Genomic DNA, 26585 nt, shown 5'->3' on the forward strand with positions numbered 1-26585 from the left:
AAAGACCCACACACGTTAAAAAAAAATACAACAAATATATTGTCCTTAGATACACTTTACTGTGCCAACACCAACTTCTCCTTATCTACCTGACTGCTTCAAGAATCTTAGTAAAACCAAAGAGCAGAGACAACCTACAATACACTGACCAGAGATTTTCTAGTCTTTGCTTAGTTATCCTTCTCCCTTTCCTTTATCATATTGACTATTTTCTGTATTTATAAATTAATAATATACTTTTGAATACAAGCATTTAAAACTATTATTCATTTAAAAAACTTCAATGATACCCATTTTAATGACTTAACTTTGCTTTAGAAAACAAGCTAATGATAACTGCATTCAGGATGTCCTCACCAAGACAAGTTACTCTGCTTAGGTCTGCATTTTCAAGTTACACAGCACCCCAGTGATAGTCACATTTATGAAAAACTCTAAGAACAGACTCTAGTTAGAGTTAACAGTATGGTGTAGGAAGGAAGTTACCCTGAAGCATCATGCTCCTGCTCAGCCTGAACCATGTTCCTCAGACTGGCATCAGCAAGGGCCTGTGTGAAGTGTGTGTACGGTGCCATGAAGCAATAGTGGTAGAGACCAGGCCTCAGATTGGAGGAACCCAAGCGCTGAGCTTTGCCTTGAGCTTTGTTGGGGTTTGAAGACAAGCCCTCGTACTGAGAAGCCAGATTTGTCCCAAACAATGTTTTCAATAACTAGAGAAGAAAATTGGAAGGAAAAGAAGAAAAGTTAACATTTCAGGAAAAAACCCTTGACTTTCCTCTCACCATAATTCATCTTTGAGGACTTACACCTAAATATTTTAACTGGAAGCCTGCAAGAAATCCATCATTAAGGCAGTCAGTTCTTTGCTTTCCAGGGTTATTTGATGCAGTTAACTGGCTAAAGAACACTTTTGGTAAGGTAGGAAACAAGCTTATTTTCTGAACATTAGCTAAAATAGTTCTGTGAATTGGAAGCAGTTCAAGAGGAAACTACATCATTCAGATAGTACCAAGTTACAGAACAAGTAGTGAAAATGAAAGAAAATATACTGTTTGCTCCACCTGGGCCAATGTTTCTACATCCCACTTCCCTTAATAAAAGCATGGCCAATGTGTTATGTGAGTGTTAATCCATCAGGATTAACACTCACATAACACAAAAAAATAACTCCTTACCTGCTGTACACAAACTGTTGCCATTGTTGGTTCTCTGTTGAAACATGATTTTAGATATCCCAAAATTTCTTCTACACACTAGAAGATCAGAAAAACAAGTGCATTAAATTGTGTTTTTCTTTATGATATTTTTATATATTTTTTCATATTATATCTTTATTGTAGAAAACATTACAGTGAAAACTGGTCAGTAGCACAGGTTTTTGTACTAAGTAAAACTACACTAAATTAAGGGAAATCATGGAATTAAAAAAATATAAAATTCAACAATTTCTTCCTGATCTTAAAATACTATAATGTCTAACACCACAGTCAAAGAGAAAAAGTATCAAGACACAGGAGAGGGAGGGGGGAAATAAGTCTTCTGATATTTTGTATATTTAAATATGAATATAGGGAATGACTGAGAGCAAACCATTTGGCTGGGAAGAAAAATCCCCACATGAAACTTAAAAAGTAAAAAATTATTCCAGTTTTCAACAGCAGCAAATGTAACCTGGAGAATTTGCTTTAGCACATTATTTAACTTTATGGAAGCACAACACTTCTAGGACTATTGCCCCTTGGAAGAGTAGCAATTTTGAAATCACTGATATGCGTTTTCTCCCAGTAAGGACCAGGGATACAGGACAAGTTAACTATAAAAGAAAAAACAAGCAAGTTTTATACCTTTCCAATGTCCTGAAGAGTAGCAAGTTCCAAGATTTGAGAGAGAACATCTAAGGCAGACCGTAAGAAACATCCAAACTTCTCATTAGTGTTCTGGAGATCCAAAGTAACCTGTTCCCAGAAAATAAAACCATGTTTTCTCTTAACAGTTACTCGACAAGGAGATACAATTTACTGGAAGAAGTGGGTATTGACACAAAATGATCACTGGTATAAAATTTCAGTGTATTTCACACTGACAGCTTAGACTGCCTTATGCATTGCTGGAAAGGCAGGAGTCCATTTTGACTAAGAAAAAACAGGGATCTTCTTGCTTGAGGAAGGCCTAGGACATTGACAAGGAATAGAGTCAGATGATGCATTTCTGATAAACACAGTACATGTAATAAGAGCACAGTCCTTGAAGTGTACATATCAGATGACCAACTCTCTAGGGAATGCACTCTCTGTCACCTCAACTAAAGTTTCCCCATCCTGGAATACAGTGCAGAGAGAACAGCCATGGGATTTACTCAGCATTGTCAAGCCAGCAAAAAGTCATTTGGTACCAGCAACAATGACAGCAGAGAAACAACAAGGCGACAATGCCTATCACGCGTTCTTGTTTGGCCAGTTTTTGTTTTTATTGGTGGTAGTTGTGATCTTTCTTTAAATTATTTTTTTGTGTGTATAAACTGTTTACACAGATAAACAAGTGAGCTGACAGAGGCAGAGCCTGCCTGAAAGAAACCAAGTCATTATCTAAGCCCACTGCAGACAATCAAACAATATCATGCAGTACCTTATAATTGGCATGGGTTGCTTTCAAGACATCATATAACTTCAGGTATGATGGAAGATGATAAAAGCTTCCTACTGAAGATGATTTACTTGTTGGAACAGGTCCTGTAGCATCAGTTTGCCTAGAAGCTTAAAAGAATATCATAGATAAGCACAATATGCGTTTTCTAGGTTGCTCATGACACACAACATAATTTACCACACCTACATTATTAAACAGCATGGTTTTTTCAATCCATGTATGTTCCAAACTGCAGAAACACACTGTGCACAACTGGAAAATGAACAGCATTCCAATGATCCAGCCTGCTATGGTGACAGAAATTAACTCAGAGGGCTCAGTACTAAAGTAGGTGTACAATTGACAAAACAGATTTAACAAGTGTTTCCTTCATTAATTATTAAGGTAAGAAAAGGTTTCAAGATTCAGAATCTAATTTTCAAAAGCAATATAAGTCACTCCTGCCAAAAGCTGGAAAGCAACTCTCAAATTTCTTTTAAGTAGCATTCATGCAAAAATTACTTTAGTCAATAGCTGAGTAGATTCCGAAGAAGTGAGGAAAAAGATTCAGCAGTGCTTTGGTTCTGAAAAGTACGGTTAATTTTCTGCTTATAAAAACCAAAACAGTAAAGAAGCCACCACCCACAGCTACCTTTCCACCAATGTAATACCCTGCCAGCCTCTTGAACTGAAACTCCAGAAAGGTTACTCAGTTTTATTTCTTCTCTCTCTGTCATAACCACATGGTGTGGGGGCAGGTAGAAAGAAGAGTTAACAGGAGTGATGTGCCTACCTGGACTTGCTTCACCACTCTTCTTAGGGCTCATGGGCACAGATGCCTGTTCCACAGACTCCCTCTCTTTCCCCTTTCTCCGAATCGGACTAAGAGAAGGTGGGTTTGTGAGAGAAGGTAATGCTGCCTAGAATTAAAAGAAGCTTTATAAGTTTTGTAAGCACAAGTAGTTTTTCTTCTTCTACACAAATACAACCATGTTCTTCTTTTATATAAACTCCCCTTCATTTGATTGTCAATTAGATTGAAATGTTTCAGGTTCAGGACATGAATTTCCTGTGCAAAAGGAAATAGTTCAAAATATTCCCTACTTTATTTTCAACTTCAGCATAGGCCAATGAGATGAAATTAGAGCTCAATGACTACAGTTCCTTTTGATTCCAGATAAAGGAGTGTCAAAATGAAATTCAAACATTTTTAAAATATGAACAAATTACTGATCTTAACAATCCTGTCTTACAGTTTCTAAATCAGTCTCTAAATGTATATGCCTCAAAAAAATCTCAAACCCCCCCAAACCTGGAAGTACCTCATATAAGCTGTTTCAGAAGTCAAAATATTTTACAGGATATTCAGAAGATAAGAGAATTATTTTTAGCTCCAAAAGGAGCTCAGTGCATTACAGCCAGACAACTAACCCAGAAGTCAACACATTTCCCAGAGTATGCAATCTAATACTCCAAGTACTCTATATACCCCTCACTGAATTAATGTTTCAAGTGAAGTCAGCAGGAATAAAGACTCAAAATTTAGGGTAATATTTTAAACACTGCAGAACTGAAGAAAAACCTGTTATGTGAAGAAAAAGATGCATTTTTTTTTCATGGTACTTGCTTTACTACACAGAGCGGAGTCATTATCAAGGAATTAGATACTTACCTGTATCAAGTCTAAAACGTGAAGAGGTCTACAGCTCAACAGTATTTAAGACACATAATTTTATTTTTTAATACATACCTTTACTGCTGGACCAGGAGGAACATCATCCATCACATGTGCACAAATATTAATGACCTTCAGAAGATGAGAAAAGAGCTGTTCTACTAAAGTGACAAGAGCTCGATCTGCCAGAGCTGGCCAGGGTTCCTCCTGCTTTGCAGCACCTTGGTTTGCATCTTCTTCAGCAGACCAGGGATTCTTTAAGCACTTGGGAGCACTTGCTGCAATTACAAGAAAATAAAACACAAAACTTGGAATTAAGCACCAGAAAATTTTGAGGGCAGAAATGGTTATTATCTCTATATGACCAGAAATTTAATCAGAATTTCAAAGCCAGGAGTAGCCACAGAGTTTAAAACAAAACCAAAAAAAATTTCACTTCTTTGTACCCAGCTTGTACTAAGCATGGCCTTTGGCAACTGGAGGAAACTTGCAACTTAGCTACGAAGAGGCAGTTTCTCTTCAAACCTCCTGGGTGCAAGCTCCTTCTTTATTTCTTCTGCTTAATCTTGCATATTCTGATGGTATGCCATTCTCATGGCATACCATCAGAATAGAGTCAGATATGGCCCTTCTAATCCTAATGGTAAAAATATTAGGACTGTCCTGCTTTTCTTCTCCTGCCTTACCTGCAAGCAAGTTTCCTGCCAAAATCAAAGCATCCTGATGTGCTGAGAGGTCCAGTGGGAACCACGCTGATGAAAGGAGAGACAGGACCAAGCCAGCCATACCAATGGTGCAGCCCTTCTGAGCTTCATCTGAAGAACTTGGCTGGGAAACACTGTAAGTTTAATTTTGGAATGTCATGACTTTTTTTTTCACCCTTTTGGCAAATTTAAAGTCTTGTGAAAGCCAACAGTCAAGCAGATAGCTAATCTAATGAAATGAAAACTGTGCTACAGAAACAAACATTTAACACTCGAATACAACTTCAGAAAGCATTTTGCATCAGAGACCTGACAATACTCTGGGTTCTTTTCCATCACCTTATCTTTAATAGCAAATATCAAGGCTATAGTGACATCTACTGATGAACTGAAGAATTCTGTATTTATTTGCTAACCACTACAGTCCTGAACTAACTTAAATCTTGTGCATATGCAAGGCAGGGATGGGAGACACTAGCTGTAGTACTGCAATGCAACAAAATTTTAAATTGTAAACTTTAAAGTGACAAGAAATTAATTAAACAATTGCATTCCATCAAATCCTCTATATTTTTTGAGTGAACACTATCCAAGTTGGTAATTTTCTGCTGCATTCTGTATTTTCTTTGACAATAATTATAAGACCAGATTTTCCCATGGAGGTCAAGTTTAAGTAAGACTGCTAAGCAGAGATCACCAGATGTTTGGCAGAATACTGTGTGAATTACACACATCACTTCAAATCTGTAAGACCTAAATATGATAATTTCTTTCAGGAAAAGACCGTACATAACAACTAAATAAAGGAAGCCTGGAAATCTTTCAAAATATTTTTTAATTTGAAATAATTAAAATATTCTAATATAGTTGCTCTAGTTAATATAAATACAGGAGTTTCAGAAAATTAAATTGACACTAAGTATAGCTCTTATTTTGCTAAAGCTCCAGAGGTTAATTACAGTGCCTTTATTTGGTTTTTGTAAAGTATTTTCACAGGTAACTACTATTTACTTCACATACAGTCAGAAATCCATGACTTAATTCATATTAAGAGGTACAGAACTGGAATGCAGCAGTTCCAGTAACCTCTTAATCATAAGAACAACACCTAAGATAGGAAGGTATATTGGTAAAATTCTCATGTTACTATCCACATTATTATGTTCTTATTATCCAGAACAATAAATGTCCTTATCATCCACAAAAATAAAATTACAATTCAAATTAGTATAAGAACTAGCTAAAAATTTGTGAAGAATGAATCAGAGGAAAGGGCAAAGGTTATATCATTGGATCACTTAGACACATCTTTAAAAAAACATTTTTATGCTAGCTAGAAGATATATTGATTTTATTTATCGGTTAAGTACTACTCACATCCTGAATTACTTAATTTGTTACCAATAGACCACACTTTTTATACTACAGATACAGAGCACACCACACTTAGGGCCAGCAAGGGAAGCAAGGGCCTGTTGACAAGAAAAGTATCTGAGGGATGCTTGTTCTTTTGGGTTTGGGTTTTGGTTTTAAAGCAAGACAAGATTTCCTAATTGAATAGTGTAACAGACACAATGACTGCAACAAAGAAAATCAATACAAATTATGATAAATCTATTTAAAAACTGAACAGCTGCACAGGTGCACATCTCCAGCAGCTACTTATACTGCTCACATGGCACAGCACTAATAATCAGAGGCAAAATCAAAGCTTTTAGGCTGCTACCTGTACATTTTCATCCTGAAGAAACTCTTCAGAATGAAAGTAATTTGGGACTATCATGTATTACCTATATTAACACTTAAGTATTATAGACACTCAATTTCCTGTTCCTACTCAGTGTGCCAAATGAGACCAATTTAAATGCACCTGACACTATTATAGAAGCCAAGATGAACCAGCTTCCTTGACCCACCATTTTTCAACATAGACATGAAGCGAAGATGAAAATTTTGATGTTCAAACTTTAAAGAGCTACTATAAAGTACAATATCCCAAAGATCAACATCCTTTCAAAAGCATGGAATATTTTCTCCTGTATCATATTTCATAGATGCTTACTATATCTATCTTTCTGTAAGACCAGTTGCAGCAAATCCCTGTGATAGACACTGTGGAACCAGGGATGACAAATACTGGCACTTAATAACTTAATACCCTGACAACAACCTGAAGTTATAGTCTTCTGTATTCTGCATGAAGTTCTTAAAGAACTGCTAAGATAAGCTTAACAGCATATACCTAAACCAGGACTTTCAATGCCTGGGTCCACTTCTGTATCACAAACATGACTTTCAGAAGCTGGATTAACAAAAGAGGGAACATACCCACAGTGCCATCCCACACTCCAGGTGCAGACTGGAAATGTTGTGGAGAGAAGACACAAAGCTTCACAGCAGCCAAACTTAAAAGTAAACATGAAGAATTGAATTAGTTTCACAACAGGAAGAGTGAGCAATATGGTATCTTAAGAGTGAGAATTAAATCTATTACTACTGCCATTGTCAAAGTACAAAAGTTGCAGATACAAATATATTCAGAAAATCATAAAAAATAAAACAAGCATGCAAAACAGGAAGAAGTCAGCTACTGTAGGCAATAAAACTCAAAGGAACTCATATGTACAAAACCTCACATATAAGAAAACTCACTGTAAGTGCTCTTGTAGTGGATATTGTCAGTGCATGGGAAATTGCTGCAATAACCCTTGAAAGGTTGTTTTCCATAGTGACATCTGTTGGACTTTGCAGCATATTGTAACCTCTGTATGTTCTGAAATAAAAACATTTACACCCACTAAAACATGTACTTTAAAACTCCCATCCCAATTAAAAATTATTAATTTTATTACTTAAAAACTTAAGTATTTAAGCTTAAATTACTATTATATATTTCACAGACTGCTTGTAACATCCAAAACTAGAGAATAGTCTAGTTTTACAGTATAAAATACCATTTTATACTGTAATATTTTGGGGTTGTATTAGTAACTGCTATTTCATTTATAAATAAAAATATAAATAGTAGATCAACTATCAATATCTAACTAGATACTTTGAGAAATGACCACCAATTTAAAGTTAGTCTTTGCTGTTGCTCAATCCATGCTTGCTCACAAGCTTGGGATTATTGCTGTAGAAAAAGTTTATTTTCTATCCAGAATTACAATGGATCCACAAAGTCCTATTGGGTCCATACTGTAGTATGTATCATAAGTGACATGATCAAGATCATTTACCAAACGATATATAATTAAAAACTTGTATGACAAACTGATAGAAGCCAACAACCCCCATACATATATACAACTCATACTGTCTATAAGACAAAAGTACAGCTGGCAGCAAAAATACAAGATCACACTATCAAAACTAAAATTTATCTTTAAATTATAAAGGGAGTACATCCTTCTGCAACTACAAACATTAAATAGGATGTGGAGAGTTATAAATCTGGATCAACACACCTGAAGAAATGTAGCATACATAAAATTAACTTGAAAAGCTGCACCACGTTTTATAATTTATTAGACAAATAGGGGGACTTCAGGATGGGGAGAAGAAACTGTCTCAAAACAAGGACTCTCAGTGTGTGAGCACATCATCAGTAACTCACAGCATACTCGCTGAACATAAGTCAGTTTCTGTGGAGCTTATACCTACTACAGATGCTCCTACAGACTAGAAAAGGAATTCAAAACCAGGTGGATTTGCAGGATTTAACTACAATCTTAGACATTACAAAGTGAAATATGAGTCTCCATTCCTTTGGAAGCAAAGCCAGACATGTAACACACCTGGTGATAGTGCTCACTGCAAAGTGAGATGGGGGCTGCGTTTCATGCATGAGGAGTTTCAGGTAGACACTGCTTTGGTCTCGTGCTACTGCCACAACTGGGTCAGCCTGTCCTTGATCACAGTTATAAAAAAGCTTTGGAACAAGCCTGAAAGAAAATTAAGTGTCAAAAAGAAAAATAATTATTCAGATATTATTTAACACCCAGTTTAAAGGACATTTAATATACAGTTCAGCAAGCTACATATGCTAATTACACACATCAAATTGTAAATAAAAGCTGTTACCAAAATTCATTAAGGTAAATTCATCTTTATATAACTGCTCTTCATTACAATCAAAGAGCTCAAGTCAGGACAAAGCAACTGCTCCAGACATACAGTAATAGAAATAAAAAGTCTTTCCTGGAGATACATCCCTATACATATTACAACAGATACAACAATAGATTACTTCTCCCTTGCTGTTCCCTGATCTTCCCAGATATTTTCTCCATGAATATCTGTATCAACTGAGAAATAATTTTTACCTGAAAAGAGTAATTTTTAACATCTGATTTCTATGCAGCAAAACCTAAACATAAAATCAAATCCAGTCTTCTTTAACAACAACATTTCCAACTCATGTAAAAGTGAAAAGCTATTTTACAAATGATTTTGTAATCTCAGTGAGAGTACTTCCAATGAATGTCCATACTGGATGTTTAAAGGGGTTTCTGCAAGCTTGCAGTAGCTTTCCTGAGCAAGTTAAGTCATTTCCTATCTTAACACACCTCCTGTCACTAAATCAGCATGAAGATAGAAAAGAAGTTCAACTTGTTACCACTCAGTTAATAAAATAACTCCATTTCAGAATCAATAAATAAAATAATAAAAGCAACAAACTCTACGATGCAACAGTTCATGGTTCCTCTGCTGAGCTGCTCTGGCAATACAAACACTCTTAATGTCAGAACTTGAAAAGTTTTGTTGTCCTTTATTTGTTACTGGGAATGGACAGCAATTAATAGTGTGAAGAAACTAGGAAAGAAACTCCTCTGATAATAAAATATACCAGGAATTCAGTATTACAGCTCCCAAATTCTTTAAACATAAAATTTAAGTCTTTGAATCCCTGTGAATAAACTACCAACTAATCCTTACCCTTTGGTCTATTTATCTGTACAACAACTATAATTGTAGTAGGCTACAGCAAACACCTCCTTCGCAAACAAAGTTAACTGCTGCACTATGATCAGCAAGCAGAAAAGTTTTAAGATACACTGTGTATGACCATGTGAAAACTACAGTGCTCAGGAAATGGGACAAATCTGTAGAACTGCAACATCTTAAGTTGATCACCCACTGCCAGGATACTGAACAAACTACTTCAGCATGAAGAAAAATATTCTGAAGAATTTGAAACTGAAAGTGACCCTCAGAATGTAATTTAATGTAATTAGATTGCTAATGGAAAGCAAGGTACAATTGCCTGATGAGTCAGAATGATGCATGTTCCTGGTACCATAAAGATGCATTTGTTTCCCATCTCTCTTTTGAACAATTATATATCTATATCTAAATATTATGTATATTAGAAACACTCAAGTGATTCTTTTAGTTATAGGTATACATCAATATGCAAGTATCTTTATAAACTTTTTCTTTTCCTATTAATAAAAATGTCACATATACCTCATTAATGAAGCTGCAGCCACGTGTCTCACTCTTGGATCTTCATCTCCAAGCAAACTTATTACAACATTTTCAAGTACTCTCTCCTGAAGCTTTAATAGCTAGAAAATAAATTAGCAAAGTAAATAAAGTTCACTGATCATTTTCATCATTTGACCATACTGTTAAAAGAGTTAACAAGTGAGATTTCATCTGTCATACAAGCCTGCAAGACCATCTCTACCTTAAGACTGTCAACCACATTCTCTAACTACACAAATGTCAATTTTTCATAAATTAAAAAAGAACAAGCCACCAGAGAAAACTAAGATATCTGAATCTCCATAGTAGGCATATTCCCAATTCTAGTAAGTTTTAGGATGTGAGTCTATTTATACAAAAAAATACAACAGCGTTGACAGAATTTAAAAACAAAGTGATGACATTGCACTGGTACCTTAATCCAAAAACACATTTCTGGATTAAATATACTGGATTAAACATACTGATTGAATAATTTACTTACACCAGTATAATGATGAATACCTCTGTGCAAACTCTCAGCCTTTGCTTCCAAGAAGTTGACTAGCCTATAACAAAATAGAATTTAGAGTACATTAGTTAACATTGTGTGTTATTTCTCCCTTCACTGCTCTGAGGGTTCTTTTTGTTTATTTTTTTAAAAACACCACTATAGGCAAAATATAACTAGTAAACAGTTTTTTCAACCTTTAGAAAAGGTAAGCTATTTGCTAACCTACTATCTGGCTAGTGTAAGTGAAGAAAAATAGTCCTTCCATTTAAAAAAAACATTAGTTAAAGATATTGATTATAATTGTATTTTTCCCCATGCAGAGAATCATCAGACTATTTTGAAAACACAGTAACACATTCCAAACATCACTATTCACAGAGAGTGTATGTGATGTTCCACTATTGTATGACTGTGGAAAATATCTTTTGTCTTTCAGCTTGGAAGAACCAATAGAGAATGAGAGAATGCAGGAAAAAGAGTAAGTCATATTTATTTCAGTGTTCTCAGAAACTGAGTGACTACAGAGAGCTGACAACAGAGAACAAGTCAGGGACTTTCTCTTCAAAAATACACAAAACTGCAGAGAAAAACTGAGATTCCAAATTATGTGGTCCCTCTCTAATCACACATTTACGGAAGACTTGAAACAACAGACCAATGAACTAAAAACTTCAATACAGCATTACTAGGATTGGGCTTGGTTGTATAGTCAGTGGTAACTTGACAAAGGAATTCATACAGGATTGACTGATCTGAATTAGTTTTATGAAACTCATTAATGCTTCAGAAGAAATTGCACCATTACAGTTACAGTTTCCTATGCTTCTCTGCACTTTCAGCTACTTCACCCAGGGAAATAAATAAACACTCACCGAAAATCTACCTCTGCAAGTGTTTCCAGAAGTTCTGTCCTTACAAGCCAGTATGAGCTATTCTTCAGAGCAAGGAGGTCAACGATCAATTGCAAACCTAGTTCACTGTAACTGCTACTGCATAAGCTCATGATGCAATGCTGAGAAGAAAAAACAACTTTCAGCTATATTATAGCAGAGATTCTCCAAAAAGCAGAATGAAAGTCATCAAAAAAACCACCAGTTTTCTTTAGAATACTAAAAAAAGTTATTGCATAAGAGCTAGGATAAGCACAAGAGCTAGGTACCTTGCAAAGCCAGAACACCAGCTCCATGTGAACTGCTAAAACCTGCTGCTGAAATTAACCTCTGGAGAGGAATGCAGGCTTTACAGATCAGAGGGCAATCCTCCAAAGGAGGGCTCACAGGGCTTAAACACCACCAGCACTGTACTCTCATCTGTTCAAAAACAGTCTCCTAATTTCCACAGGGCACATTCAGATATCTGTTTTTGATTTCCAAAGTTCTGGAAAAAGTCATACTTCCATATTTGAAGGTTCATCTACACACACAATGTGTGACCTCTGGAAAAAGTTACAGAACTACCCACTTCCACTTCTTACTTAACTACACAAAATGTACTTTCTTGTTTGAGGATTAACAACCCAAAAGGCTTAGAACATTTCTGCCAAAATGAGTAAAGTTAGGCCACATTATATACTGAGAAAAAACAAGAGCCAAAGTTTACTAGTATTAAATTGCCTGAACTGAACAATTCTGGTTAAGTCTTCTAAAAAGCCACTATCACAAGTGTAATTGCACATGAAATCACTACACACAAACATGAAGATTGCTGAACTGAAGGTTAAAAAGACAGCCTCATTTACCTACCTGGATTTCCTTCCCTCAGCTGTATCACAAGACCCTCCTCTTTGCACATAGAACCGTATTTTCCATACACAAACTATCCACATTTTACTAAAACTTATGCTTTGCCTCACTGGTCTTTAAGCTGCAATTGTCACCTACCCTTGATAAAAGAATTCCCCTCAGCCTCCAGTTTGTCTGTGTTCTACCGTACTGGAAAATCCATCAAAGAAAGCTCACTCCTTCACCCCTCTGCTTTATCACCAAACACCTTCCACAGATTCTATTACAGAAGTAAAATTCACATACTCTAATTTCCACTCACTAATTCATCTCTATTTTAACAATTGCCTGAAGGATTTTTCACCCAATTTGAATTGCTTGCCTTCCTGACACTTACTGAATTATAAAAATTATTATTTCAGAAAATAATCATATTTGACTTGTCATTTCTCACATTTAATTTTTGTTCTCCACATACAGGCTACAGACAGGTGTTACATGTTCACACTCCCCTGTTTAGCTTAGATATCCTTTTTATCTACTGCACTCATCGTACTGTTGGTTAATTAACATAAAAACTCATACCAGTACATTTCCCATGAGAAACATCATGAGTAGATTATAATGCTACACAATCTAAACACAGAACTATTTTTCTGCACCAGTAAAGTTCTTCAGTAAGAAATAATTTTATGCTCCATGTTTAGACATCTGCACATACAACATCCCAGTAAAGAATCACAATCTGTGATCTGCAGTGATGGAAAGAAATTCCTACTGCTTACCCTCACAGCTGTACAAGCCAGTTTGCATGTAACAGAGGATTCATCTTTCAATGTTTTCTGTAACAGAGGTATGCAGTCTACCAAGGAAAAGAGATTTCCTTTAAAAAAAATAAAATAAAAAAATTGAGCAATGAAACATTGCAATGTTACATTAAAAAATAAAAATACATCCATGAAATAAATTGTTACCTGTTGAGCTTCTGACATTCATTAGCCATTTTTCCACATCAAAGCGGGATTTAATTAGAATGGAGTTGACAATTGTTCCGCAGAGAATGGCAGTAGCTCCTCTAATCTGGGGATCTCCATGGTCAATATAGTTCAGAATGTCCGACACATATTGCTCCTCTAAGAAAATAAGTTACAACTACTTTATTTTAAAAATACTAGTATTAGACTTTACTGATTCATAAAAATGTTACAATGGAGGTCTCAACTACTGGACAATCAACATCAGCACATCCAGAATATGCCCACCATAGTTCTCCCCTTCTGAGATCCCTTTCTGTGTATGCAATCTACAGATCAATCACACCTTTCATGCCAGTGATCACATATATAAAAACACTAGTGATTTACTTCAACTGTACACGAAGTGCTCCAGGGAAATGGAAGAAGCATTTTCGTCAATGTATCAAACCAGCTGCATACTCCAGGTCCCTGTGATTCCTTTGTAAAAATGAACCTAATGGCTTAGAAACTACCTATAAAGATGGACTAAATTAAATCAGAAGAAAAGATCTGTAAAATAAACAAACTCCTTCTACATACTCATTGTTTTAAAACAGCTTCAACTTGTCAGAAGCTCTACAAGCTCATTCACTGAAACTTACATCTTACTACAGAAAATATACCTCACCACACACACAGCACGTTCATTCCAATTTGTGCAGTATTTGTTCACAAATACTAAACTGGGTAAGGAGTTTTCAGCATAGATGCTGCCTCACTTATTTGAAAACCCACACTATTAAAATGGAATATGTGAACTGCAACATACCATACTCTTCTCCCATTGCCTCCAGAGGTGTTTTATACAGTTTGCTGAAGAAAGACTCAGGGTGAAGTGCAACAGCTGCTCCAACACAACTTACTGCCAGGGCTTTTACACTGACTCTCACATCTCTATCAGGAACTAAAGCTGCAGGGAAAAAACAAAAATTATATAAAAGGGAGGTATTTAGAAGATTCCTGAAATGTTTTAAATTTAATTAATAATGCTATATAAAGTAAAATAGCTTAGCCTGGACAAAAATATGAAGGCAGAGCAAGCAGTTCCAGTATACGGCTGCTTTTCTGCTTTCCTCAAATGTATTTGAAATATACTTGAAATACTCAAATACAGCCATAACATACTTCCAGCTCGCCTCCTTTCAAAACCAATACATTATATGGACACATGAGAAAAGAGTTTAGAAAAGGGAAAAAGAACAAAAATCTTAAATCAGACATATACCATGACAGGAATGTGTTTTAAATACATCCCCAACCCTGGATGTACTTAAAAAAAAATGCAGATGTAGCTTAGGGACTGCCACAGAATAACATCCAGTATTTCCAATAATGTGAGATCAAAACAAGACAAAGTGACCACATTTCCAACTTTGTACACTGAGAGACACAGAGAACCAATGAAGCTCAAAGACAAACATACCTCCTTTGTCCCCAGTGAGCAGGAAGGAAGCTGACAGCAGCCTCACACAGTGCACCAAAGGAGCAGAGTCTCTGTCAGTATAGTGCCCGATGTCCCCCTTTACCCTGGAGGGCTATTGAAGACAAATCACAATGTTTATACAGAGAAAAATTAATCTTCAATCAAAATAAAATATTAGCACGAGGTTTAGAAATACTAGACATCCTCAAATGTATACAGGTTTAATACAAAATGAATATATAATATTCATATGTAGTTTAATATATATTCCCAAAAAAAGCCTCAAAATGTAAGGCTTTGGAGAAGTTTATATCCAGTATAAAAACTGGTTCAATTTTATTACAGGAACATTATATTGTAGATTTTTCTCAACTACAAGCATCTGAAGATGCTGTTTGCATCTGAAGAGCATGCTAAACCACTTGTTGCCATCAAACTTTGGAAACTTTGCATGAAAAGCATATTATTTCTAAGTTGTTTCCAAAGAAGACACAGTCTTCTATAGTCTGACATTTAGAATTCCCCAATAGTCCAAGCTCAACTAAGTCTGCCTGCCAAAAATGAAACTTCTGCCCCAGCTCAGAACAAGGTCCAAAGATGAAGTCAAAAAAATGCAAGAGGAAATCAGTAACTTGTAGTTAGAACAGCAGGAGGCTCAAAGACTAACCTCTGAGGAGATCATGAAGTTACCTACACAGGTAGCAATCAGCACAAAAATATTTCAAGTAAAAAGGTATCAGTGTAGCCTACGAATGCACAGAAAAAAAGGGTTTGTGCTCTCAGCAGCGTGTTCTGGTATGGCTTTGCTGGTGATTGCATTTAAGATATCTACATTTAGGTATTCACCTTATGCTAAATAAAATTCAGGCTGTAACTCAGATTCCCTATGTAACCTGAGTTACGTTGACCTATAAGGAGGTACATCACATATACAGGCTTCCCACATTTACCACTAATTCACTTCATTGTAATGGTGAGTTTTAATTTTTTTTTAAACATTGTTGTTTTGAACTTTAAAACAGACCACTGTGACTACTTCTCACCTTGCTGTCATGATCACCAGCATCTGCTGAATCTTCTTTGGATGTAAATCGATCCACACTGCTATCAGAAGGCTGCCTACTATGGCTCATGGTTTTCAGCAGGTGGGACTGCTGAAGAGCTTCAGAAAAAAGCAATTCATGAAATACCATTCCAGATGCAAACTAAAAGCACTTTAATTAAACTTAATTATACAAACATGAAAAATAAATTAGCAGTGATCAAAACAAGTGATTGATCACAACTGTTGAAATATATTCCTTATTTTACATATCCATCTAGTTGTTTGTTTTTCATATCTCTTAAATGAGTCTTCACTCCCCTGGAAGTGCAGAAGCACCTGAACATTCGTCTTAATGGAGTCACCAGTCTGGGCCACCCCTATATTTATCAACATACCAAGAGAAGAATTTCTGAAGGAGTCTGATGAATCATCTTGGAGAATATTTCCAGCTTCATCTTCCTCATCTTGTAGTTGCCCAATTTGCATTCCAGAATACTGCCCTTCAGCACCCTCCAAAACCTACACAGTGCAAGGACAGGACTTATAATAACTTATCATTACACAGAGTATTAAATTTGAAACATGCAGTGTTAGTAATCTAGAAATAGTCTGAAAGCAATTAAGAGCCTGATAAATATTAGCATCCAGCTGCATGTAAACCCCAAAGCACTTCCCCTCCTCCTGCAGCTCTGGGGCAATTGGAGGCCACAGTTCCATCTGAGAGTCTCCAGCTGAGCCATGAACTTGATTACCAACAGGAACAAAGTAAAACACTCAGTCCATTGCTGCCCTGCAGCTCCCCTTGCTCCCTTATCACAAATGTCTCTCTCTCAGCAGTTACAGACCACAACCAACACCTTTACTGCCACCAAATGACTCTGGCCCTTGCAGTTAAACTCTCCCATAACCTTATTTGTCCTGGATATGTGAAATCAAACTAAGAACAATCTGTAGGACAAGAAAGGACAAATAAGTTTAAAGTATTTTCATTTCTTCATTAAAAACCAGAGACTACAAAGATGGACTCATCTGGAAGAGAGTTTGACCTTTGGAACCAAGGCAATATATAGGCAGTAGGTATGTGGACAAATAACCATAAAAATTAATCATAACAAACAATGGCAGTAAAGTAAAAAAAAAAACAACTCCACTAATTTATCAGAAAACAGGACACTTCTTCAGTTACTTCCTATCTTTATAAGCACCTGGAAATTGTTCATTAAGAAGCTTGTGTGTAAGTAACTTGGACAACCACTTAGTCTGTCAATTATGAAAACATAATTTTACACGCAATTACAGCTTGTAAACAGTATGTCAACTGACACACGGAACAGTCTGACAAGAATTTGCATAAACCCATTGTACCAATAAACACACCTTGTCAATAAATGCCTGCTTACTTTGGCCTCTGCACTGCCATCATGTAATCCAGAGAGCAATTATTATCACTCCTTTGGTTTTTGAATCCTCACATTTGCAGAAGTATTTGCTTATGATGATTATAAATTTACTATTTTTTGTAGCGCTAAGAGACTATTACTTTTCCAAGTTACTATCAGAAAACTAGAGTCAAAAGTTCAATAATGTTTGAAAAAATCTAAAGAAATTCTAAGTTTTCCCCCTTTTGAATTTTCTGCTCTGGTTCCCAGTAATTGTATTTTTGCTGTTTTTACTACAACCTCACAATACACTTGCCCAAGAGAGAAAAATGTCTTAAAATAGATATATTTTATGCACAGTTCAGGTGTTCATTAGATATGTAACTGCTACATTTGTAAATCATGCAATATTTGCCCATTATAGGAGAAATCCTTAAGATGGAATAAAAAGGAAAAAAAAAAAAAAGATGAGTTGTGCTCCCAAGTGTAAATGCACAAGCAGAAGGCAGTGTGAAGCATTGTGCTCCAAAAATATTCCTTTATCATTCCAAATAAACTGTTCACCCTTTAACACTTCCAATAACCTCCTGCACCAAAATAATTATTAATATATCTACACAAAATTAAGGATAAGGATAAAACTAAGAAGATGTATTTATGTCAAGACTTTGATATTGCCATTCTTTCAGTGAGCAAAATCTGTAATGCCTTCACATGCCCCACCAAGAGAACACACTGATTATAGCTTTGTAGCTCTTCATTACTGCTGAAGCGAAAGTGTTAAAGGAGGTCAAGCTCTCCAACAGAGGTGTGAGCTGCTGACCTTTCCACTGTTACTGGCTGAGGATTGAAAAGCAGAAGTCGAGTAAGGAGACGAATCCAAGTCTGGGCCCTCCATGGAAGAGCTCTGAGATATGTCGGGCCCCTCAGTAGAAGGAGATCCCCCCTCTGCCCGCTGCACACTTACAATTTCAGAACTGTCCGAAGGGGTTACAGCAGAGTCTGGACCTTCTGTAGTAGTCTGAGAGCTATCACTAATTGGTGAGGAAGCCTGTGTGCCATCATTCAAATCCATAGTGGCATCTGACTGGATAGCACTGATCTGGCTGGAGCTTCGACTGAGCACTTCATCATCTTCCCCTTCAGTAGCTGTACTTGTCAGGTCACAGCTTGCCAGGTCCACAGAGTCTGACTGCAGCGTATGCTGGGAACGGGGCTGCTCCGTGATGATGTCGTGTCCCGTGGGATCTGCAGCTGAGCTCCCACCCGACCCAGCTGCCGACACACCTGATGAAGAAGCCAGTTCACTGGTTATCTCGCCCTTCACAGAAGCTGCAAAACACAGGCATTTATGAGACAGTCCAGTCCAGTGCTTGAATTTGTGTTTCACTTTAGAAATGAACACACAGGCTAAAACCACATATTAAACTAGGCTAAAAAAAGTGCGTAATGAAACACTTAAACTATAGGTAGGAAAACAGGTATCTTATAAAGATGCCACTCCATCTCTACCAGTAACTCCCATTAAAAAAAGAATGCTGCCAACTTCATTAAGTTTTACACTCAGCAGTATTTATGGTTTCAATTGTGTTTACCATGTCTTTTGCATGCCCATACACTTTCTCACCACTGCAACACACCACTTACACTGTTTTGCATACAGCAATAACAGAATGTATTTGCTGACTACGCTGCTAAAGAAAAAGGCAGGTACCTGCAAACGATGCAGTGCTGACATCAGATCGGGTTTCAGAATCATCATCCAAGCCTTCCTCTTCACCAAGAAGTACTTTACCTGTGAAGTGATATAAGAAAAACCTTTAGTTTTCAAAAAGTACAGTCAGCTTGAAATGTTGAGCAGCTGAAGGCAGATGTGAAATCTATCTTTTAAAAAGTTTATCCAAATAATTTTTCAAAGCTATGACAGGTAACGGATGAAAGGAAGCAGGGAATGAATAAAGTGCACATCTAGTCCCTCACTAATTCATCAGGAAAGAAACAGGCAGCAGTGACAAGAAAACAGAGTTAAGTAATTTCATTTACCAGTGCAACCATTCAGGAAACTACCTACAGCTTATTACTTCTAGTTTATTGTTGTGGACTACACCTAGTATCCCACTGATTTCATCAAGTATGTGCTATTCCTAAGGACTGGATACCTAGCATCTGGATGTCTGCCCTCAATTCTGAAGGGCATTAGCGCACCACAAGTAATAACCTCTTCCTCAAGGCTACAAAAACTATCAAACGCTGCTTAGAACTCCAAAGATAACCGAAAAAGCCCAGGGGGAAGAGCAGTGCAGAATAGAAGCACAAGACAGCACAGGTGGGACAGGGTGATGAACCATGGACAACCATTGAAAGCTAAGGATTACTAAGGCAAAAAACCTTCAGAGATGATTTTTACCATAAGAAACTTGAGAACCAGCAGTTCTCAACAACGGGTTCTAACATAACCCAACCACCACAGAGTTTGCTTACTCACAGAGCATTATCTACTTAAATTACAGGCAGTGGAAAGATACCTGCAGATGCACACTGCCTGGAAGGGAACCAAGGACACAACTGCACTGAAAACTTTGTCCATGGGACAGCACATGGAGTGCAGAGGGAGCTGCTAAGCCCATCCTTCTTGATGTTACAAGCCCCTTGCTGAGAGAGGGATTCACAGTAACTGCTGTGAGAAGGATCATTTTGCTTAGACCACCAAGCTGCACTGGTAGTCTAAGATTGATAATGCAAGAAACTAATGTTTGGGTAAGTCTGGGTGATACCTTTGCACCTTATTCAAATTAACTGGTGGTAAAAAAAGCATTAATACACTTTTGTATTAATTTCTTTTTCTCCACTGCTTTCATACATAGCAGTACCACAGTAGAATTATCTTCCTCTGAAAATATGCTCAAACCTGTAAGTAAGGCAGAAAAGTAAACATGACATTTCCATATACCATCTATGTAAAATGACAGTAACTGAGAACTATTCTTATGAATGAATGAGTAAAATCCTGCTAGGAGTTCCCAACAAAAAGCACAAAATGTAATATATTCTTCTCTATTCTTTTTCACATTTACATCCATTTCACTGAAACAAACCAGGATGTTCTTCTGCTCTCCATGGCTGACCACCTCTAAAAGTGAAAGAACACTGAAAAACAGTCATTAGGCACATTAGGTTTTGTATGCTTATATGTATTAAATGAATATATAACACACGCAGCAGGATACTTTTCCTTTATTTAATAAGAAAAAAAACCCATTTAAGTTGCTTTCAAAACATAGGCTTTGATTTCAAAAGGAATTTTCAGCCTCTCTTTCTAATAATCTTCTGAGGTTGAAACATAAACCAATATAGGCCAGCTGCTCAGAACTGAAGTTGGTCTAATGCAGAAAGACTGGGAAGATGTGAAACAGAGATTTCTGTAGATCAGCCTCACTTTACACCCCTGTACACAAAGAAGCATTACAGCTTGAGAAGATACATCCATTGCCCACTACTCTACATGACTGTAAAATGACTTCAAGGGAGGAAGTGGGAATAGGTTTGGATTTTCCCTCCTTTCTACAATGGAAAGCAGCAGGAAATGAACAATTCACAACCTGAAAATAAACCAAGCAAAAATTGTGAAGGGATTTCTTCTAATTGTTTTTGCCATTGTTTAGACCATAAAATCTCAAATAATAATCTTGAGAAAAGATGAAAGCTGATGACTCATACATGTTTTCTCACCAAGTGAAAGATTAGTGTTTAAACAAGTACTTTAATTGAATTTACACTATTATTAATACTTCAAAGTTACCCTAAAGACTACCAACAAGACAAAGAACGTAAATGATAATTTATCATTTTTTATTTACATGTGATAGGCATTGCGATGGATATCGCGATTTGTTGCATTCTGTCTCACCTTTGGATGCTGCAGCAATATCTACTTTCAGACACCCACTCTTTCTATCTGTCCTTTTTTAACTAGAAACAATAACTGCATCCATAAGCACTATTTCATTCAGCTTTAACCACTAATTCACATTTTGATATACTCTTAAAGTATACAGATAAGGTTTAGCCATTATGACATTCCTTGCACATAAAACTGAAGGACATATCTGGGAAAAGTATAAGCTGTAATGGTCCTTCAAGTTCATATAATCTCATTTAGTTTTAAACTACTTTTCCTTGAAGTTTTTATCTTCAGCACTGCACACCCCTTGCTCACTAATGCTTGCAGTGATTGCACTGCATTCACAGAGTTTCAATGCAGCATCAACATTTTGTTCACCTATTGCAGGTGATGAAAATGTTACACAGCTGTACCTAGACTGATTCTGTCATAGTGACATGACTGGTTTCAATCACATGTAAACATACAACCAAATATTAAGTACTTTCATGCACAACCTCAGAAAAGAATACTTCAGAGCAAACTGTATTCTTTAAAATCCTGCTAAATGAATTACCTATTGAAAAAAGAAATTAAAATGTACACAGCAAGACAAAAATGTGTAGAATTAATCATCAAGAACAGAAAAAGAAATAACAAAGCACCATATTGAAGCGTGCAAACATACACATGCATTAGTGAATTACAGAGAAAAAAACAGGCCTAACAAAACCAGGAAAGTTAACTATTTTGGCAACTTACATTAATGGTTAATTACTACCATTGAAAAGAAGAATGCCCTGTTCAGAGAGATTATTTTTCCATGTGCTCTTAAACATTTAAAACTGCATCAATAACCATTAGCATAACTTTGTCAGTGAACTACAGCAAAAATAAAATCATATTGCTTTAAATTATTTTAGAATATCTTGATTGCAATATCAGAAATTGCATCAGAATTCTTTCATTATTTATAATGATTAAACTCAGCTGATAACACAGGCAATTGTGAATGAAGACCCAAATTCAGCAAGACAATGAAGTGGGAAGGGGGAAAAAAACCAACCCCAAAAAAATCAGGAAGGAATGCAATTAAAGATTTGTTTTCAAAAATAATCACCTTTATGCTTTCTTGCAAGAACAGGGCTGCATGAAGACCCCCCTCCAGCTGCAAATCACAGAAAGTAACACATCAGGGCAAAGACAGAGCTAATGAAATCATGAAGGAATTCTAATAGCCATGAATGGGAAAGAAAAAAAAATCCAAACAAAAACCAAAGCCAGGAAGAAATAGCAAACTTTTTGCTTTTGAAGTCCAGGGTTTTTTGATCATTCGCCACAGAATTACTTTTAATATTCTGTGCCACTTGTGTGTATTTTGCTTTCAAAAATGTGTTCTAAATTTCCCTGCTATGATTGCTTCCAGCTAATAATTTACCTTCCAGAAGCAGCAATATTGGCTAACCACTAGTTCAATACAGACTCCTTACAAAAATCCAATCAGACACTGATTCTTTTGAAACCAGTAGCAGTTAAGAGAATTTCAAGAACATGCACTCCACAGACAAGAAAGCTGATAGCTGATTTTAACAGTTAAGGATAAGATTAAGTCATGCTTAAATTTCATGCTGGTTTTGGTATTCAGCAAGAAGCTCTCAGTTAATACAAATTCTGATTAGATCTGGTTTTAGGAATCAAAGTTGTCAGGTGATTGGTAAGAACAACATTTATTTTGTAGGGTAAAAAAAAGTCACCATATTCAACTTGCTTTGTGTAACAACAACAAAAAATCATCAACACAAACTGTAAAAAAAAAGTCGGAAGCTTGTCATTAATCAATGAATGTATACCCACTTAAAAGAAGGAGGGAAAGAATTTCTACTGTACCTGGGGAAAAAAGAATGCCATGTATAGGCATCCATTTCATTTAACCTTCATGCTTTTGCTAACACTGAGAACTAGAGCTGATGATGTACGTTCGTTTCCTTTTACTCCAACTATCAAAAGCAGAGCTTACCTATAAGTTCCACTATGCTCCCACTGCGGCTCCTGCTGGCAGGTTCATCTTTGGATACACTGACCTGAGCAATGCCCCCACAGGCAGTCAAGGCATGGAGCAGTTCAGGGGGGGGTGTTCTAAAGAGCTGTTGGAGCAGTTCTAAAGCTCCAGTCACAACATTATGGTCCTGATGCTGGGTATAGTGCAGAGTCAGTTCATAAACCTGAAAGACAGCAGAGTACTGGAATAAGTCTCTATGAAGACAAAACATATTATGTGTTTTATCCTATACAACATCAAATTTCAGCAATGAATTAAGAATAACTGACGCTTGGGATATCTAATCTTCATCACAATCTTCCAAAGGGGAAATGTCAATTAATTGTAACCACTTAAATGCCTTTTCAGTAGAAGTCTGTTGTTTCTTTCTATTGTTATAGAAGGATCACATCAAGGGCAATATAAGTTTTTGGCTCCTTTGGGCACACCAAACAAGTACTGCCAATTCATTTTTCTGGAATTTCTGGTCATTACTTATCAATAATTCCTGTCACTGGATCAACTATCATTTATCAAGATAAAGAGGAATTTGAGAATTCAGAGTGTTCAGTATCAGACTAATGCTGGATCAAGATTTATTTCTTTCCCTCATAATTACTACTCTTCAGGTAAGGGTTATTATTCATATTTTACCTGTATAAGTTGTTCTGGTGAAGGTGAAATCTCTGTTTCTTTCCTTGTTACACCAAAACTGCCTTTCAGGCTGGTATCTTTTACTTGTTGTTGCAATAAAGGTATGAGATACCTTAGTGTAAGTAAAACACCCAGAATTAAAAGAGTAGGACGGTCATCTTCTACAGGAACCAACAAGCCTGAGGGGAGAAATGAAGTGGCCAAATAACTTACTAATTTACTGACAGTGGTTAGCTCCAACACAAATGTTATTTCATGCAGCCCATATAATAGCTTCTTTAAATAAAAAACCCAACAAAATGGAACAACCAAAACTTAGCAGCAACTTAAGAGTGCTTTCCAAATGTAGAAACACTTGAAAATACGTATTTTATACTACTGACAATCAATTAAGCATGGGACATCAGAGGACCCTGTCTCATCTTCCCTGCCTCCTACTTTTTACTCCACAAAAACACATAAAATTGTATTTTTTGTTTTGTAATAGCTGAATGCTTTCACCAAATGATCTACACTCTCTTGCTCCTCTCACCTGCCTCCTCTCTCCACTTGACAGCTTACACCCAAGTGTAATTCCCTTGCTCACAGATGCACTACTATCCTAATGGAAGATATTTGCACTTTACCCTGTTTTTGAAACTTTCTTCCATATACCTACCTGCTAAGCACAACCAGCCCCAAGGCATATTACAAACTAATATAAGTTATGGAAGAAAACACAACCTTCTATACAGGCAGGAATAAAAAAAATCAGAATCAATTCTTGAAGTTCCCATTTGTTTTTCTGTTTGAATTCTGCATCACTGCCAAGGACATTATCACACATCACTTTAGAGGGAGGAAAGTCACAATGCAGCATTTGAATTTTTCACACTTCTTGAAAGCAGCAAGGCTAACATGATAACACCTCATGTATCTGTTGGTCTTCCTTATATCTCCTTTTGCAATAGTCTACATAGTTAACGTTTCTACATAGTAAAGAACCCCTTGTCAATGACAAAACTAAGGCAAGTTTCCAATGAAAGCCAGAGATGTCTCTCATCATGACTTGCAAAACAACCTGAAGACCATGCAAACTTCCCAGCTGATGAAATATGGAAGCAATACCTGGTATGAAGTTGTGTGCTTTAAATAAAACCCCCTCCATTTCTGCTCTAAGTTATAACAGAATCTATGTGGTGGCTCTTCTAAGGTAACAGGGTATGTAATCACGGTCCAGAGCACAGCAGGGTACCCTCCACCCCAGACCTGCTGCACCAGCAACCAAACTGATGGACCCTGCAAGTCTTCAGACTCTTGACTCTGCACAAGTTCACCCAGAATCCTTAGAACTCTTCATTTTCCTCTTCATTCCAAGCCTCAGCTACTTCTTTTCAATGTTACTTACTTAGCAGCACAGAGAGAGACAAACAGCTTTAGAAGTAACTTCCTCTAACTTAACACCAGATAGAGAAAGTATCAGCAGAGTAACTGGTAGTCTAAGTATCCTTCCTTTACCTGAAAACGTTTCACTTATGCAAAGTGATACATGGAAAAACTTGTAATGTTACTTACAGATAAAGTGAATTTTTTGCCCTGAATCTTACCTAAAAGCACATTCAACAACCAGGCATAAAAATACTGTGTTCTTCGTGAATGTTGACAGATGCTTACTGCTGATCCTGCTGCTGTTCGACGGATAGTGGGGGAACTGGACTTAAGATTAGCGATGAAAGCCTTCAACAAAACCTAAAAAGAAAGACATCTTACTTAACTTTATATCAGAAGTGAACTAAGAAGCCAGCAAATGTACTTTTCATTTATTAAAAACATTACTTCATGCACCTCAAGCAAAGGCAACTTAATTCAGACATGCAGCTGTAACGCTGCTTTCTGCACCATCTGGATGGTAAAGCTGATAACTCACCATGCTTTGGGATGTAACAGGGAGCATTAGTAGGGTTAAGAAAGGTACCTTAATCTCATTGTCGTTTGCAAAATTGCCAAAAGCTGCCATGATTTTGGGTATTGCTGCAGCCAGCGTCTCTTGTACCGATTCTTCGGGTCTCTTACTTATCCGTGTTAGACAGGGCAAAAGGTTCACCAAGTATGGCCTAAGTATGGCACAGGAGAAAAACTAATTTAAGCTCAGAACAACTGTACCCTTCCAAGTATTTTTAATTCATACTCAAGTTCTGTGGTATTACTAAATCAAACAAAACTGTACCTGATAGCTACACAGAATATAGGAAAATAAGAAGAATCTTCTGAATGCAAGAGAATATACTTAAAAAATACAAGTCATTATCTCCACAAGCTTTTCCCCCTTACAGTAATGTATAGCACAGAACTAAAACTCAATTAAAAAAACACACTGATGAAATAATTCAGAGAGAATAAGGTGGGAGCAACTCCTCCAGCCTCCTAATTACATACTTAAAGCTGCCAAACAGTAACATTTTG

At 36.6% G+C, this 26585-nt stretch overlaps 1 protein-coding gene across 5 annotated transcripts in view; it reads right to left on the minus strand.

Moving 5' to 3' along the window:
* The window catches only part of HTT (huntingtin), an 81407-nt gene that overhangs the window by 40983 nt on the left and 13839 nt on the right, over window positions 1-26585 (minus strand). For 4 of the 5 annotated variants that reach the window (XM_033513712.1, XM_033513710.1, XM_015623761.3 and 1 more), the window contains exons 6-31: window positions 26098-26236; window positions 25730-25871; window positions 24144-24322; window positions 23469-23673; window positions 22572-22619; window positions 19286-19366; window positions 18539-18903; window positions 16588-16711; window positions 16191-16309; window positions 15148-15259; window positions 14494-14634; window positions 13683-13841; window positions 13494-13591; window positions 11860-11999; window positions 10979-11042; window positions 10474-10574; window positions 8802-8948; window positions 7657-7777; window positions 7333-7409; window positions 4987-5138; window positions 4376-4578; window positions 3419-3545; window positions 2626-2753; window positions 1845-1955; window positions 1176-1253; window positions 487-710 (exon numbers count right to left, since the gene is read on the minus strand). In XM_033513712.1, the coding sequence (XP_033369603.1) occupies window positions 487-710; window positions 1176-1253; window positions 1845-1955; window positions 2626-2753; window positions 3419-3545; window positions 4376-4578; window positions 4987-5138; window positions 7333-7409; window positions 7657-7777; window positions 8802-8948; window positions 10474-10574; window positions 10979-11042; window positions 11860-11999; window positions 13494-13591; window positions 13683-13841; window positions 14494-14634; window positions 15148-15259; window positions 16191-16309; window positions 16588-16711; window positions 18539-18903; window positions 19286-19366; window positions 22572-22619; window positions 23469-23673; window positions 24144-24322; window positions 25730-25871; window positions 26098-26236 (3585 nt within the window). The remainder of the gene's footprint in view (window positions 1-486; window positions 711-1175; window positions 1254-1844; window positions 1956-2625; window positions 2754-3418; window positions 3546-4375; window positions 4579-4986; window positions 5139-7332; window positions 7410-7656; window positions 7778-8801; window positions 8949-10473; window positions 10575-10978; window positions 11043-11859; window positions 12000-13493; window positions 13592-13682; window positions 13842-14493; window positions 14635-15147; window positions 15260-16190; window positions 16310-16587; window positions 16712-18538; window positions 18904-19285; window positions 19367-22571; window positions 22620-23468; window positions 23674-24143; window positions 24323-25729; window positions 25872-26097; window positions 26237-26585) is intronic. The other variant, XM_015623762.3, reaches the window with a different exon arrangement.

The sequence above is a fragment of the Parus major genome, chromosome 4 (assembly GCF_001522545.3).
Source record: "Parus major isolate Abel chromosome 4, Parus_major1.1, whole genome shotgun sequence".
NCBI lineage: Eukaryota > Metazoa > Chordata > Aves > Passeriformes > Paridae > Parus > Parus major.